The following is a 17,540-nucleotide window of genomic DNA, read 5'->3' as shown; positions in this document are numbered from 1 at the left end:
AGTACGGACACACACACATACACAGCAACTCATAATCTCATAATTACAGTCAGATTTCTCTATATATGGAGATCTGTGTGATTATCAGGCCTCTCCAGGGAACACGTGGACGTACAGTTTTGAGAACAACTTCATGGAGTCTCGTCTGAGGCAGGGTTGCTCCTCGAAGATCTTCTCCTTCAGCACCCAGCCTTTAGTGTAGCCTATATCTTTCTCCAGAGCCTTGCAGATGTAGTACAGGCAGCCTGCCAACCAGCCACCAATGACAACCAATTTATTCTTTAAAAGCAACCGATTAAGCCAAATAAACCGCCAATATATTTACTAGGAGAAATAAGCAGTGCTTTGAGATACAATAAAGTAGATTAGTACAAATAAGACAGATAAGTCAAGGTTTTGAGTATAAACACCGAGCTAAACAACAACAAGGGAAAAAAAAAACTGTCAGGGAGTACATACAGCTGTAGTCACTGAGTGTGTACAGGACAGTGATGAGGCTGTCGAGGCACGGCCAGTGGTCGGGGTTACAGCGCAGGCCCACCTCGAAGGCATGACGAGCCAGCGGGATGCTCACTCTCCTCAGAGCCACCTGTCCCAGCTTATACCACATGTTCACATCTGTGGAGTCCAGCATGACAGCCTGCACAAAAACCGACACACCCACATACATCAGCAACTCAACTCTGAGACACTCATCGAAATTACTTTTATAAGTAGCCATGATGCTAACAACAGGCCTCATTTGTCGAGCTGGATACGAACAGATTGATGTGTAAATCTCATATCAAGGAAATGTCATGTTGTTTATTCTCACTAACAAACATTCACCTAAAGGTACTAATATTTTTTGTCAGTTGGCTGGCTTTGCTAACTTTACCTAGTTTGCTAACTAACTATTAACAACACCAGGTCACCTGCAAGGAGAAGTAGAAGATTAATTCTCATCGATGGTTCGTCCAGTTTCGTGTTTTATGGACACACAGATGGCTGCTAAATTAAACATTGTCTCAAAAATGGTCTTTTCTTAGTATAAAAATGTTGAATTTTTCATTTAGATTTAAATTAAATTCTAGCCACAACACCAGACCGTTCTGTTTGGGTGCTGGTTGAAATATTGCCTTCGCAATAGTTAGCAAAGTATACGGAGCTTAACATGTCGGGTCAAATGAGCAGCGTTAAGCATCTCACCATCGTTGCATGATGAAGAAAATTCTGATGTGGGAGGGAGAAGCAGAAGCAGTGGTCTGTTGTTATGGTTATAGCATGTGTTTCACACAAGCTGCCTTTTCATATGAGTATCCATCACTTCCTCCATCTCTCATGCTGTCTCTCTGCCTATCTGTTTATCTATCTGTCTGTCTCGGTTTATCTGTCTGTTTGTCCATCTCTCTGTTTATCCGTCTATCTTTTTATCTGTCTCTGTTTAGCTATCTGTCTGTCTCTCTGTTCTCTGTTTATCTGTCTACAGCCTGTCTGTCTGTCTGTCTGTTTATTAGTCTGGCTGTCTATTATCTGTAGAGGAAATCAGTTAAGCCCTTCGATACAGGAACCAGCATTTCTTTGGCCCAAGCGGAGGCTTCTTGCATCATGGGGCTAGATGTGACTCATTCATAAATGTGATGAATGTGATGAGTTCTTACCTCCACGTAGAAGTCTGTAGCTGTATCCAGGTCATCCCTGAGCACAGCGAGGCTGGCCAGGTTTTTATAAGTGGAGTATTTCAGCATCAGTCCCGGGTGCTTCAGCCCAACCTTCTCATCTTCAGATGCCACCGCCTGAGATAAAGACAGAATCGAGTAAATACAGTAGTTAAAGCCTATTCAAAGCCAAGTGTAATTCACAAGCTGAGGCGCGCATGTGCACCTCCTTAAGCAGCGGCGTCTTCAGGAGCTCATGATAGGCTTTGGCCGACTCCTCAAACTTGTCATGCTTCTGCAGGTCGAGAGCTCTGTGGTACAGCGCAAACGCCTCTGCTTCCTGCGGCGCATCATGACAGAAAGACTGAATTAATACAGGGCTCCAACGCATCTGACTGCATCATTACCAAGATAACAGTAAGGATAAACCGACTCGCCTGAGCCTCCTTGGTCTGACTCGGTTTTGCACTTCTAAAGTGATCCTCGTGCTCATCTGCAGTCTCAGAGGCTGCATTAAGAGCAGCGATCCGGATCTGTGAAAGAAGAGAGCTTACGTAATCAACAGTGCGCTTATCACAGGTAGGGACACACATTTTAGCTTAGAGAAAATCTATCTTACCATCTTCTTTTATGTGTTGTTGAACATCACACCATTGTCTGTTCTGTAAAAGCACAAAACACCACCGCGGGGTTAGCGCGCTTCTGACGCCTGTCCACACACAACATCTAACCAAACCTAGCTAATCAGTAGGAGTACTGCATGCATTAACCCTAGACGCTGACCAAAAATAAATACATTAATGAATAATAAGAAGAAGATGAAGAACTAAAAACAACAGTTTTCAATGTGAAGACCAGCCAAATTACATTCCTACGCTTGTGGGAACATTTGGTCCCCAGCAAGACATAAAAATACACGCACACACACATCTCTGACATGCTTAGAATTGTCAATATCTGCTTTTTTTTTTTTCCCCACATGTATGAGGTAGGGTGACCGGTGGTTTAGTGGTTAGCACGTTCACTTCATACCTCCAGGGTTGGGGGTTCGATTCCCGCCATGGCCCTGTGTGTGGAGTTTGCATGTTCTCCCCGTGCTGCGGGGGTTTCCTCTGGGTACTATGTCCGTAGTCTATGAATTATTCATCAATAGTATCAATTATTCTTTTTTTTTTTTTTTCACCTGCCTGCAATATTTTGTGAAGAGCACAGTTGGTTCTATTTCTCAAAATATAAACGAATCAGTCATTTAAATCACAGCAACCCTGACCAGAATAAAACAGCTACTGAAGATGATGAAAGCAGTGAAACAGTGGTGCATTCAATACATTCCTAGGTTACTAAACATAGTTTTTTTTTCCTCCTTCAAGCTTACTTTCTTACTGCAGGAAAGTACCTTTTAATTCCCGCTACCAAAAAATAAATAAAATTCCTTTTCCCCATGGTGTTGCTGTTAAGCTATATCTTATAATGTTATCTCAGACGCTCCTTATATTACATGTTAATAAAGAAGCTGAGATCATTTCACCTTGGATAGTACTGCTGCTGTAATCTCAAAAACAGTCCTGTGCTCATCCCAGGATTCTGAACATCCTTGTTATGCTCATTAGTGATGTAGATCTGCAAAGCTGATTTCTGACAATGTCAAAAATGCTATAAATAAAACTGTATTGAATCTTGGACCACAAAAATGTTACTGCCTGTAATCATCCTGCACCTCTATTCTATACTGAAGATTCTGTATTATCTATACATAAGTGTAGATTCATAATGTATATCCTAGGTTATCTTTATATCTGTATATACACTACCGGTCAAAAGTTTAGACACACTCATTCTTTATTTTTATTATTCCCCCCACACACACATTTTAGAATAATAATAATAATAAAGTCGTCAAAACTCTGGAATAACACAAATTGAACTATGGGAATTATGTTGTGATACAAAAAAAATCCAAAATAATTTAATATTTTAACACAGATTTCAAACATTTAATCAGACACCTTTAGATCAAAAGGTTTTTAAGATCATGAGAAACATTTCAGTCGAGTGTCTCCAAACTTTTGACCGGTAGTGTGTATATCTCTTAAATATATTTTTGTATTCCTATTAGAGAATTTCTATTATCACTATATATAGTGTCAGTTACCATTCATACTGTTATCTACTGCACATATTCTCGCTATTGATTTATTTACTGTATATATGTTTACATAATCAACCTGCACTTTGTTCATTTGCTCAATGCTCCTCTCTCTCTCGATCTGTCTGTCTATCTAGCTGTCTGTCTGCTCCAGAACTGTGTGCATATATAAAATAGACAACAAACTAACCAGCTAGCAGGAGTACATGTTAATGTGCTTGACCAACAGAAACACTGAACTGACCAAACAGTTTAATCAGGTCTCAGTGGGTTTTGTAGTAAACTGGTTTAACACATACAATTAATACGGCTGTAAAGAACACTGACGGCATATAAAGTAAGCTAATTTATTGTGGGGGAAAATATATTTCAAATCCCGACGGGAACGTGTAAACACTCCTATATGAATATATTTATTTATCTAACGTTAAGGTAATATTATTGCTGGTTAGTTTTGTTTGTCATTTTTGACCGTTAGCCGTTAGCTAACTCTACTCACCTTTAGTCTTTTTGTTTACAATTTCTCAACTAAAGCCGGCCACTGTGTTCTGAACTTCCCCTAAAACGCTGCATTTAACAAATATTACATTTTAAATCTCCAGGAAAAAAATATATATTAATACGAAACTACACATTGTTGCTCGTTATTATTTGTAAACATTTACATGCATTTCTGCGTGCTCAAGCAAGTCTCACCCGGCTCAGGGATGCGCGAGATTCTCTTTGCTAAAACGCAGGTTGTGTAGCCAAGATTGAGGAATTTGATTGGCTGGTAGGACGCACGCGCGCCGCACGTCAGCCAATCATGTTTCAGCTAGCTCGGCGATTCTGTAAACGGAAACGCTGCTACAGGAAATTGTCCTTAACGTTAACGGACAGGGTAAACAGAGGGATGGTATTGTTTTGATCTGAAATTAAGAAATGAAACATAAATGAACTATAATTTACATTTCCATTTATGGCATTTGGGGGACGCGCTTATCCAGAGTGAATTACATTCATCTCATTTACAGTGGTGCTTGAAAGTTTGTGAACCCCTTTAGAATATTCTGTATTTCTAAATAAATATGACCCAAACATCTTCAGGTTTTCACACATGTCCTAAAAGTTGGTAAAGAGAACCCAGTTAAACAAATGAGACAAAATATTATACTTGGTCATTTATTTACTGAGGAAAACGATCCAATATTGCATATCTGTGAGTGGCAAAAGTATATGAACCTCTAGGATTAGCAGGTGATTTACAGTCTAAGATTTGAAGGTGATATTAAAGTCAGGGGATTTCAGTCAGTGGGATGACAATCAGGTGTGAGTGAGCGCCCTGTTTTATTTAAAGGACAGGGTTCGATCATAATCTGATCTTTACAACGCATGATTGTGTGAAGTGTATTATGGCACGAGCAAATGAGATTTCTGAGGACATCAGAAAAAGAGTTGTTAATGCTCATCAGGCTGGAAATGTTTACAAATCCATTTCTAAAGAGATGGACTCCACTAGTCCACAGTCAGACATGACTGGGTACTAATGGAGGAAATTCAAGATCTTTGTTTACCCTCCCCAGGAGTGGTCGACCAGCAAGGATCACTCCAAAAGCAAGACGTGTAATAGTCCACGATGTCACAAAGGAACTCAGGATAACTTCTAAGCAACTAAAGGCCTCTCTCACATTGATTAATGTTAATGTTCATGAGTCCACCATCAGGAGAACACTTAACAACAATGGTGTGCAAGGAGAAAAACACTGCTCTCCAAAACGAACATTGCTTCCTGTCTGCAATTTGCTAAAGTTCATGTGGACAAGCCAATCAGCAGTTACCAGAACTGTTTAGTTGTGGTTAATGCTCCACAAGGGGGTCACACCAGATGCTGAAAGCAAAGGTGCATGTACGTTTGCCATTCGTAGATATATAATATTGGATCATTTTCCTTAATAAATAAATGACAAAGTATATTATGTCTTGTTTGTTTAATTGGGTTCTCTTTATCTACTTTCAGCACTTGTATGAAAATCTGTTTATGATTTAGGGCAGAAATACAGAATATTCTTGAAGGGTTCATAACTTTCAAGAACCCCTGTACACATTTGAGCAGTTGTGGGTTAAGGACCTTACTCAAGGCAGCTTGGCAGTGCTGGGATTTGAACAAAACCTTCTAATCAGACATCCAATATCTTAACCACTGCGCTACTACTGCCCTACCACTCTCAGACACACTTTCATAATCTTTGAATAGATAACATCATATGGCTGTTTAAAAGTTTGTAAAAATTAATAATAATAATAATAATAATAATAATAATAATAATAATAATAATAATAATAATAATAATTCAGTAGCCTTTTTATCAAATCCATTGTTTTTACTTCCACCTCTCAACTACTTGACCTGGTTGCACATTTAGTCTGAAACAAATTCACATATCAAGTGATTCACAGCAATTTGTAAACGGTAATTTTAAGTATACCCAAGACTTGAGATTTTTGAGACAATCAACTCTATTAATAAAAAAGGAATAACAATAAATATATAGCTGTAAAACAAAACCCTGTCTTAAAACCTTGCAAGTTATACATGACTTTTAGGAGACACTCTGCACACATCTCAACAGCAAAACAAACAAGTAATTTCTATTCATTCATGGGCACTATAAAAAATTGCCATAGTTTTATTAGCTACATAAAATGTCCAAATGCATAATGGAAATTAATTTGAACAGTTATGAAATCCAACAACACACAATAAAAGGTTAGTGCCCTAATGCTTACAACTTGCTCAATTCAGTTTTCAGAAATTCAGAAACAAAGTAAAACAAACTTTAGTATAACCAATTCCAGTAAAAACTGTAATCATTTTTCAGTTCTAATTAATTTATAATACACAAACTATTAATATATATTCCTCAGCACTGTTGTTCTCTTTAATTATCTCATACCATCTCCAGCATCCACTCAATATTTCAGGGCACTGGGGTCACTCGAAAATTGTACAATCTCTCATGTAAACATTTCGAATCTTGGCACTAAACATTAAAACTGTGACCTGTCTCTAGAGTCCAGCCAATCCACCAGCACTCCTCAGGCCCTCAGAGACACTGAGTCTCTCAGAACCAAACTGAGACATGCTGGAAGATCTGGAGCTCAGAGCCGGAGAGAACTTCCCCTCTGAGAAGTCCTCTCGGTAAGAATAAGAGAGTTTACTATGAACACTATGAAGAACACTGCTGGCTGAACTGCCTGATTTTGAGCCTCGGCTGCCTCGGAGTTTATCAGAGCCAGACTCCCTGTTTGAGTTTGAATGGGTGGGAGAGACACTTTGCTGCATCTGAAGAGCTTCGGGATGGTCCAAAGGAGAAGGTGAGGGGTTGGAGTGGAGTGCAGCTGGAGTGAGGATCACCTCCTGTGGGGAGTGGAGATGACGAGAGTTCTTGGAGACCACAGAAGGTGCAGAGGAGGATGTGGTGGATTGAAGTCTTGATGGTTTTTGAAGGTTGTTGTTTGTTACCTGTTGAGTATGTGCAGAAAGTCAGACATAACTACCCGACAAGAGTTATAAGAGGAATTAAAACAACAACAAAAATTAATGACAATTAATGACCATTTATTATGATGTTATTTATTAATGAATATCATCATAATTTTTATCCATTTATGTTTTTCTTGTTAAATAACAGCTCAGGTTTTTAATCCATTTATTATTAATCTTAGGGTATTATGGTGCATTCGCCATACAAGTCCCTGTGAATGAACTGTTACTATGGAAATGAGTGCATTAATAAAAACCTGTGATTTGGAAATACTGTCAGAGCTGCTGTTACAGAAAACAAATCAACCCTCTATCCAATCAGATTATCAAGAATATATAGTCTATTAAGTTCTAAAGTGTGATATTAGCAGTGGCTGACTGGTGTTAATTAAATATACAGGCGTTTCAGAAATGTGCATAAATTTTCAAGGTTTCTGAAAAGTTTTTGCCATGCAAACAAGCTTAATGCCACTTACAGCCATGCTGTCTTTCCTCTGCTGGCTGGCCTGGTCTTCATGTCCTCTTCGCTGTGTAGAAGAGAGCTGAGGACGATTCAGAAGCCCGAAGTCTGACTGCTCAATCCCGGCCACGGACGCCAACTGACCCAGCCTGCAAATGACCAATATCGTGTATTTTTGTTTTATATGTTGCATCATGCTCTAGAGACATCGACATGATGCAATATTACAACATGACAGTAAGAATTGAACCCTGGCTAACCCGGCATCTTTAAGCAGGTCAAGGAAGGCATGGAATTTGTGAAAGGAAGCCTCGATGCTGTCCAGCACTTGTTCATCCTCCAAGACAGAGTGACTGATGTGAGCTTCAGACAGAGACTGATTCACACTGCGTAGGCGACTGTTCTCTAACTCCAGCTAGTGAGAGAAAATATAAAACAGACAAAGAGGTAGGAGAATATGACCTGCCACGTGTTCCAGTGTAGGAACGTAACCGTAAGTCATAACAAGGACAGCTGGATTGCTGTACCTCGACAACACGAGAAGTGGCTTTCAATCTTGCGTTTCTCTCCTCGCTGAGCCTCAGCCTGCATTCCTCCAGCTGCTCCTGGAAGAGAAACGGGAAACTGCACTACTTCACTGGTATAAAACATATAGACAGATAGGTAAGCAGATAAATAAATAGATAGATACATAGATAGACAGACAAGAGAGACAAACAGATATATAGGGAAACAGATCGATAGACAGACAGATATTAACACATAACTAGACAGACTGACAAAAAGAGACAAATAGATAGATAAACAGATATATAAATAGACATACAGACAAAGACAGAAAGATAGACAGACACATAGATAAACACAGATAAATAGGCAGTCAGATATACAGACAGATCGACTGATTAACAGAAAGACACAAACACAGATAGATAGGCAGTTAGAAAGAAAGATACACAAATATACAAATAGATATACAAGCAGACAGATATGGACAGAGATAAATAGAGCCAGATCGGCAGAGAGAAGACAGATAGATAAACAGATAGGCCGCTAGACAGACATAGAAAAAAAGACAGACAAACAGATAGACAGGCAGAGACAGACAGACAGATAGAGTGAGACAGATCAGCAGTGAGACAGACAGACAGACAGATAAACAGATAGGCAGAGAGACAGACAGATAAACAGAGACAGGTAGAGAGACAGACAGACATATAGATAAACTGACAGAGATACAAACAGATCGGCAGAGAGACAAACAGACAGACAGACAAACAATTGTTAATTACTAACCGGTCATGGGTAGACAGAACAATATCTCAGCCAGGTACTTGTAGCAAGACCAGTGCTAATACTGTACTAATGTGGTACCTGCAGATTCCTGTAATCTGATTGTAGACGTCTGAACTGGCTGCTGGCGATGTTCTCACGAGCACTCAGTGCACACAAACGTTGTGATACACTTTCATTTTCCTCACACTCCGACTCGCTCTCTGACTCCAATGTGACTCGAATGGAGGAGGCATTCTGAAAGGGGCAGCAGGGGGAAAAAAACAAACAAACAAAAAACCCTACATTTCATAGTGAACTAGAATTTCATTGCACGCTTGGATTTAGACCATGCTGCAGTAAGGAACAAATGTAAAGGAACAAATATGCAAAAACCTGAAAGCTCAGATGCGCTGTTGTTGCACTCTGAGGGAGACCCCTAAACAAGACCAAAATGCAAAAGATTTAGATCTTAATAGAAGGGATTGAAAATATATAATTTGTTACTACCATTGCAATACTAATATTAGCCTGCAATGTGCAAATAAGCACTAATGAAAAAGTTTTTATTGTGTTCTCTGAGCATTTTGATAAAATGTATGACAAGTATGAATGGTTTGACAGCATCCTGAACCACTTTTATCTATCTCAGTGTCTCTAACCTCTGAAGTTTGGCCCGAGCTGCAGTGCGCCATGGGATATAGCCAGTACTGCCAGGTCGAGGAGGCCTCCCTCCACATGCTGCTGAAGATACTCGCCGTGAGCCTTTAACCAATATACCAAGTACATTACATTAGTACATCTGCCAAACACAACACATATGGCTGGGCTAATTTATTAACAGAATAAACAATTAAATAAATACGTCATAATCTACTTTCTCTCATATCATGGGTGGGCAATTAATTAATTTACATACAGAGATTGTGTCTGTTCAAGCTTTCTAAATCTATTACGTGTTTCTGCATCATAGCTACAAGAGCCAATTAGATTCCAATATGCAAATTCAGGTTATACCCCCTTTTTGCTTTTTTTTTTTCACATAAAAGAAGTGTTTCCTGTTTGCATGTTCATACAATCCTGATTGTTAACCTACATTATAACTGATTTGGGTTCTGTGCCTTGTTGTGCTGCCTGTTTTTTTGTGTTAAATCAGCATGTCAAAGAATTCATTATTAAATAATGGGCTGCTTTAAAATTAAAAGATAAAAATGTCTCTCTTACTGATTCTATAAGTAGGTTTTCCTGCGCTTCTCCTGGCCGTCTGTCCCGAGTGGTCATTTGCATCTTTACTTGGAGGCTTCAACCACAAATACTGCAACACAGACACTGTTATTACCTTGTGTTGCCTTTTCCATAGGACTGTACATGTATAAGCTAGTGTCACAACTGACATGAGGTCTCAAACATCTCTGAAAGAAAGCGGTGACCTCTGGACAGCATTTAATTCTGTGCATTAATACTAGCATGACAGTTTTATAAGTAATCCACTATAGTAGCTGGGCTTTATGGAAGAGTTGCATGAAGAAGGCCATTATTGAAAAAAACCATAAGAAATCCTGTGTTGAAGACTAAACAGGTCTGATAAGACCAAATATGAGCGTTCTGGCCTCGGCACAAAGCCCTACGTTTGGTGGAAAGCAAACGATTCTCATCTCCCTGAGTATTTCATCTCCACAGTGAAGCATGGTGGTGGCAGCATCAGGTTTTGGGATGTTACTCATCAGCAGGGACCGGAAAACCAGTCAAGGTTGAAGGTAAAACGGACAGAACCAAAAATACCGGGCAATCCGAAAAGAAAACCTGCTGCAGTCTGCAAGAGACTTGGGGAGGAGGATCAAGAGAACAATGATCCTAAGCGATACTGAATTCTGTGTATGACATTTTACAAGTAACCTAGTTTGCGATCAATTTTTCCTTCACTATACAAGACAAATGGCCCCATGTTGTTTAGCATGTTTTGTACCTAAAACATTTGCAGATGTGGACCTGTCTTACCTGGGAGTCCTGGCCTTTACTGTTCACAAGCACTTTCTTAATCACAGACTTCACCAGCTCATTATCTGAGCAACAAGAAGCAAACAAAGAGTGCTCAGTATTTCACATCAAGTGAATGTTCTGGGTTTATATGTGAGAGAGGGTTGAAGTACGCTCTGAAGAGTGTGACTGACCCACTAGGGGGTTTCTCCGGATGTCCAGTACACACAGAGTGGTGTTGGACTGTAGCATGTTCTCCAGAACACGAGCTCCATCGTTAGAGATGCCACACCGCTGCAGGTCCACTGCTACAGTATCAATACAGAGACGAACTATAAATCACCTAAACACCAAGTATGCCATATGTGTACATAATTTGTCTGCTCCAATACATGTTCTCTAACCTTTGACCCACAGGTCCTCTATGAGCTCCTGAGCGAGGGATGTCACTCCTTTGTCGCCGATTAGAATGTTTTCATTAAGTGTGATCCTACGAAGCCCGCCCATCGCCTCAAACTCCGCCTTCCTGTATCGCAAGGTCTCCACCCACGCCGTGCCGTGTCGCCTCACTGCCTGGTTCTGCTCAAAACGAGCCGGTTGTGTTTGTACAAAATCATTCCAATTCTTAGATATACATTTGCTTATTATATGCATGGTATACACACTAATAGGTTGCTTACTTCCCTTAAAGGAATCACTTGGTGAGCATCTACAATCTTCAGTCACTACATCTCAACCCAACCCATTTTAAACAGATAAAAACCAGCTCACCTTTATAATGTTTACCAAATGCTCTGCACCTCGCCATGTAATATTACAGGCAGTGAAATCCACCGTTTTAATGGTTGCTGAATACTTCACACTCTGACAGATAGCTGAATCAATAAAAAAATTTAAAAAGTATAAATCAGCAACAAATAATGTCGTTTTGTCTGAAATGGAAATATCTTTACACTTCTGACTCACTCTCTAGTCCATCGTCTGCAATGGGACAGTGTGCCAAAGACAAATGTTCCAATGACACACTCTTGGACAAACCCTGGAGAACGAGAAAAAGAAAACATCTGAATATGAACATAGTGAAAATATTAGTACTTAAGCCCCTCCGTCCATCCCTCCCTCCCTCCCACTCTCTACCTTAGTGAGTGTGTCAAGGTCTCGCTCTCTCAGAGGCAGCCCGTTCAAGTGGAGCGTTTTAAGGCTGTGTGAAACACCAAGGCATTTCTGCACAGCTTTGCAAAGCTGAAACGTCATGCTCTTTGAATGGATAGCAGGAATCTTCTTCCTGACGGACGGCTTATAGGAACCTGAAAGAGAGAATCACAGAGTATCAATTGACTATAAAGAGATTTGAATAAAGTTTCTCTCACTTCTAAAGTAATGAGACCATGTAAATTGACAAATCTAAATGACTGGCTGCAGTAAAGTATTAAACCAATCATACTGAGCTGGAAATTCTCTACTTGTGTGAGACAATACGACCCATCCATCCATCCATGCATATTCCCTACTTACACAGGGTCATGGGGAGCCTAGAGCCTATCCCAGGGAACTTGGGGCACAAGGTGCCAACCCATCGCGGAGCCCAGTCGCACACAGATTCACACACCCACTCACACACTACGGACAATGTAAAATAGGCAATCAGTGTACACTGCACGTCTTTGGACTGGGGGAGGAAACCGGAGTACCCGGCTAAAACCCCCAAGGAATGGGGAGAACATATATGTTCACATTAATATTATTTTTTTTAACTATAGCTTTTCGCTAATTTGGTCATGGCCAATTCCTACCCACCAGTTAGGTCCTCCCTATCATATGACAACCACCAATCTGGGAGGGTGAAGGCTATCATGTGCTTCATCCAGGACACGTGAAGCCAGCCAACCACATCTTTCCGAACTGCTGCTCACGGGGTAGCATCTACCCTCTTCCACATACATGAGCTCATGACTTGCTAGTGTTGCTCTGAGTGTCTTTCAAAGTGTTTTTCAATTAAGAAAATTTAAAGTACCAAAGTGTAGGTGACTACTATGGAATTACTGACCCTGAGAGCCCAGACTGGCGAGATAGCAACTTCTGACACCCACATGGTGCAGCTGTTTGTTGATGGATAATGCTGACAGTATAGGCGCCCAGTCCGGGAAACTGATGGTATCGCCATTAAAGTCCAGAACTCCTCGGTTCAGACCCAACCTCAACGCAGCAACCGGAGCCGAGCCCCGAGTCGCACACAAGGACTCGTAGCAATCCTTGAAGTCCTGAGCCACTCGCCGTCTTATCTGAGCAGACCCCTGCATCATTCACGTCAACACCTAGTGATAGATGTGTGGAGAAAAGATCACACACAGGTTCAGTAGGTTCAGTAGAAACACCAATATCAGTGCTCAGAGTATCCATACTGATGTGATACCAAGAAACATTAGAGGTGTGATGTGTGATGAGTCCTGTATTTATCTGTGAGTCATTCAGGATTATGTAAATTATCTAAACCCTTTTGAGAAAGTGTCAATTATTTTTTTAACGTTGAACAATATATATGCTAGAGCCTAATTTGCATTGTCAGTTCATACTAATTCTGCAAAATGTACTGGAACAGCGACTTATAAACGACATAACTCCAGAACGCTAACGTTAGCTCCTATCTGGTTTAAATTAAATGACTGTATCTAGGCTATATTTATAACGTTTATCCATCAGCTAGCTAGCTAAGATTATTAACTAAAAGACAAAAAAGAGCGCAAGTTAGTTTAAACCTTCGAGTTTTGTTTTTCATCGTAATTTTTTAATTCACTCTCTTACCGTTTGTGCGTGTTATTACTTGTTTGTTATTGCTGTTTCCTTATCAACCGCCTCCAAGAAGGATTTGTTGATGTACCGCCGCGGATGTTTAAAAAAAAAAAAAAAAAAAACGCCCTTATTTCTTCTTCGTCGTCGTTCTTCTGTGTTTTAATGAGTAGCGCTACTACCGGCGATAAGTGGAACTGCATCTCACCCGTGAGTGAAGCCATATAGTTTTAATCATTTAAGCGCACTCTTTCTTTTTTGTTTGTTTGTTTGTTTGTTTGTTATAATTGGCGAATAACAAGCAATATACAAATCATATCTATGGCCAACAGCCAGGCCAGGAATTTACAATTAACGGGAAAATAACATTAAATCACACAAAAAGAGTCTTGTGTTTTAAATGCGTGGCCTCTAGTGGCAAAACGTGGAACTGCCCATCATCTGTGAGAGAAGCCATACAGTTTATGATTGAAGTGCACTTTTTAATTAATTATTTTAATTATTAATCTGCAAACAGCAAGCAGACCAGGGCCTTACAAGTATCGAGAAATAACATTAATGTACAAAAGAGGAAGCTTCTGTGGTTTTATACATGGTTCTAATGGCCTCTACCGGAGAGAAGTAGAAGTGCACTTTAGCTATACGGTTCATGAGGTTCAAAGGGTATTCCTTTTTATTTCTTTCTTCTTCTTTTTTTTTTTTTGTTTAATTCGCAAACAACAAGCGAGATATAGCCACGTTGAGATAACAGCAAAACCATGAGCTTATAGCTGACGGAACTATCACTAATGGACATTCAAGAACCAATAAAATAAAATTAAATAAATAAATAAAGCTCCAGTGGCGGCCTCTACCGGAGAGAAGTGGAACCGCATCTCCCCTCACTGAATACAGCCATACGGTTTATGACTGAACATTGAAGGACTTGTATATTTTTAAAAATATATGAATAAATAAATAAAGGGAGGTGGATGGAAAATAAAGCAAGGCCATTGTACACCGTCAGTATTGTTAAGGTTTATCTGTTATGTAGAAATCCAAAATCAGATAAATACTCCTTAAAAGAAGACAAAACAGGACATTTATTACTCTATTTACATTTGTGAATGAAGCACGTAGTCATTAGAATAACTGCACACTTCAATCAAACGATTTTATGTCCTCAAATTGAAAAACAATATAAAAAGCCATTTTTGAGTATATGCCCATAACAGTTTGACATATATACATTAGAATAATTCATAAATATCTTTCACCTTTGGAGAGACAGGAAGTTTGAGATATATTGTGGTTGAAGCACATTGAAAGGTTGACAGAAAATAACAATTCAAATCTAATCAGGGGTGTGACTATATTGGTAGCACATTTGGGGTGGCATGGGTATGCTTGAAGTAATCCATGCCACCCCAAATGTATTTCTCCCATTTAGTTTATTCAGACTTAATGAATCATTTCAGGATCATGTTCATTTAAATAATCAAATGCTGTAGGCGTTTCCACCAAAGACCTTGAGTATTGGGAAAGACACTATAGAAATATAGTAATTGGAAATGTAGCATTATTCTATATATAATCACTTAATACCCCTGACTATACCACTTAATTTCTAAAAATCAAACTGGATCAACTACTTTCTCCAAATATGTATATTTCTTATTAAATAATGGTAAACCAAACTGTATGTGAACTACACACCCAAGATACTTTATATTTAATACAGTGGTATATATTAGATTAGTACATATATTAGTACTTATATTAGTATTAGTGTTTTCTAGTGTCACAATATTAGTGTTTCATTTTGTTTATCATATTATCAGGCCTACGCAAGCTTTCCTTTAAATTTCAGAGGCAAACTTACGCCCTGATTTTCTAACATGGAAATGAGGTGCCGTGCTTTCTTACTTTGGCTTATTCGCAACGAAGAAAGCATACTTTCACTTGAAAAGCAGTTGCAAATCTGGGCCTTGATGTTTTGAATACAGTCAACAAGGCAGCATGGCCCTGTCCCTCTGATTTGTTTCTGGAGGCATAAGATTTTACACAAGCGTTTGTAAAGAAGTATGAATGTATAAAAATTTTTGTACAATATTGAAATACACACTTGTCAATGTCAAATAATTCTTTCGAAGGAAAACCTCTCCAAGTGACTTGAGTGGTTTTTCAGGAAATACTGTGACCAGTAGTTCTAGTTGAATTTATAAAAGCCATCTCTATGTGCATTTTCTAGAAGACATCGCTAAAATGTGCAAAACTACACCTTATTAACTATATAGTGCATTATTACTATTATAATTCTTTTATTTATTTATTTATTTATTTATTTTACCATATTAGCCAAGTCCAAAAGGACAATAGAGAATACGTATCATTTTGTGTCCAAATGATTGACCCAGTAGGCACAGATACCTATAATACAACATTGTGAATGTATGGTATAATCTAGAGGATAAAGAAATTGCACATTTGTAGGAAATAAGGAGTAGGGCACTGTTTTGGTATTATGTGCATTATGAGCCATTGACACATTTCTTTCAAACAACTTGTTTAGATATATACATTAAAAATGTATTTTTACATTCGCAACATAATATTGAATATTGCTCAGAAAAAAAAAATACTTCCATTAGTCTGATAACTGCAGCGTCTCTTAGACCAGATCCCTGCCTTGTTACTACTAGTAGTAGTGTTACTACTGTCCTCAGTAACTTTCCACACTCTTCCTGATTTGCATACCATTAGGCCAAAGAGCCATCCAAAACTTGTTTTAAAAAAGTTTAATATTCTGCACCCCCAACCCTGTTAAATACTTGCTTGATGTGCCTGGTCCACCAAAAAGGAGAATTGCCTACTCCCTCGTTAACAAATACAGATCCCATGAATATGTAGATTGAAAAAACCCCTCCCCTGACCTTTGAATAACTAGTGTTCCGTGGCCTGAGTTTGCATACTGAAACATGATTGGCTATTATATTTAATGATACAATAACTTTTACCAATCACATGTTGAATACTAACTCAGATGTTTAGTTCTTTCTTTCTTAAAAGAATGTGGAAAAAGCATTTAGTGGTATTATTATTCCTGTGGAATAATTCTTATGGAATAATAATAAAATGTATGGTTGCTTTATATGTTGACCATAAAGACCTGTGCAGTATTGCAGTGTCAGTTTATTTGAGTCAGCCAATCAAGCAAAAGGAGGTGGGGCTTACTTTGACACAATTGAAGAAACATTCATTGGTGAACTATTTCAATTGCTTTTTCAAAAAATATTAATTACAAAAAATTTAAGTCTGTAAATTTTGACAATAAACATGATTTGCAATGGGGGTTGAATAATTTTGATTGCAACTGTACATTTTCCAATTTAACCAATAAAAACACACAGGGAATGACTGTTTATAGCTGCTGAACATAAGTCATAATAGGAACTTAGCTGTTTCGCAGATGTCCCACAACATTAAAGGTAACTATAAACAGTTAAAATATATTATGTCGTTCATTATTAAAATAGACGCTGTAATCGTTGGTAGATAAGTTGTATAAGAGGAACAAAACAATTTGGGACGTACTGTTATAGGAAAATAATCAACTTTGGTGTGGTAGGAGCAACTCTCCTTCACATCAGGCCACGTCGCACCACCCAGTTGTTAATTATTTTAACCTCTTGCCACCATGTGTATTATTGTTTAAATATTCAATACAAATGATAAAAAAAAGTTTATAAATCCATTCTA

General features: G+C 38.8%; 2 protein-coding genes across 4 annotated transcripts in view; both read right to left on the bottom strand.

The window, feature by feature from the left end:
• cabin1 (calcineurin binding protein 1) overlaps positions 1 to 4,498 on the bottom strand; it is a 62,053-nt gene extending 57,555 nt beyond the window's left edge. For 2 of the 3 annotated variants that reach the window (XM_053680135.1, XM_017468457.3), the window contains exons 1-4: positions 1,864 to 2,043; positions 1,641 to 1,775; positions 460 to 640; positions 116 to 245 (exon numbers count right to left, since the gene is read on the bottom strand). In XM_053680135.1, the coding sequence (XP_053536110.1) occupies positions 116 to 245; positions 460 to 640; positions 1,641 to 1,775; positions 1,864 to 2,028 (611 nt within the window). In that variant the 5' untranslated portion in view covers positions 2,029 to 2,043. Of the gene's footprint in view, positions 1 to 115; positions 246 to 459; positions 641 to 1,640; positions 1,776 to 1,863; positions 2,044 to 2,074; positions 2,171 to 2,256; positions 2,300 to 4,282 lie in introns of those variants that run through there. The other variant, XM_017468456.3, reaches the window with a different exon arrangement.
• Positions 4,499 to 5,735: 1,237 nt separating this feature from the next.
• Positions 5,736 to 13,944, bottom strand: cep78 (centrosomal protein 78). The gene is made up of 16 exons (XM_017466855.3): positions 13,818 to 13,944; positions 13,063 to 13,330; positions 12,153 to 12,322; positions 11,982 to 12,054; positions 11,787 to 11,890; positions 11,420 to 11,594; positions 11,210 to 11,323; positions 11,037 to 11,101; positions 10,263 to 10,353; positions 9,701 to 9,803; positions 9,435 to 9,477; positions 9,141 to 9,296; positions 8,294 to 8,371; positions 8,027 to 8,181; positions 7,783 to 7,915; positions 5,736 to 7,285 (listed from the first exon to the last, which is right to left on the bottom strand). The coding sequence occupies exons 2-16, from the start codon at positions 13,316 to 13,318 to the stop codon at positions 6,830 to 6,832; spliced, it is 2,172 nt and encodes a 723-aa protein (XP_017322344.1). The 5' UTR covers positions 13,319 to 13,330; positions 13,818 to 13,944; the 3' UTR covers positions 5,736 to 6,829.
• Positions 13,945 to 17,540: the final 3,596 nt, after the last annotated feature.

This window comes from Ictalurus punctatus, chromosome 5 (assembly GCF_001660625.3).
Source record: "Ictalurus punctatus breed USDA103 chromosome 5, Coco_2.0, whole genome shotgun sequence".
NCBI lineage: Eukaryota > Metazoa > Chordata > Actinopteri > Siluriformes > Ictaluridae > Ictalurus > Ictalurus punctatus.
This window is presented reverse-complemented; position numbering and strand designations above follow the sequence as displayed.

Excerpts from the sequence above, each read along its gene's own strand:
- cep78 (XM_017466855.3), bottom strand. The coding sequence starts at position 13,318 with ATGATGCAGGGGTCTGCTCAGATAAGACGGCGAGTGGCTCAGGACTTC. Across the intron at positions 11,595-11,786 it reads ATTTGGTAAACATTATAAAG|AACCAGGCAGTGAGGCGACA; the intron begins GTGAGCTGGTTT and ends CGTTTTGAGCAG. Across the intron at positions 7,286-7,782 it reads AGAGGAAAGACAGCATGGCT|GTAACAAACAACAACCTTCA; the intron begins GTAAGTGGCATT and ends CATACTCAACAG.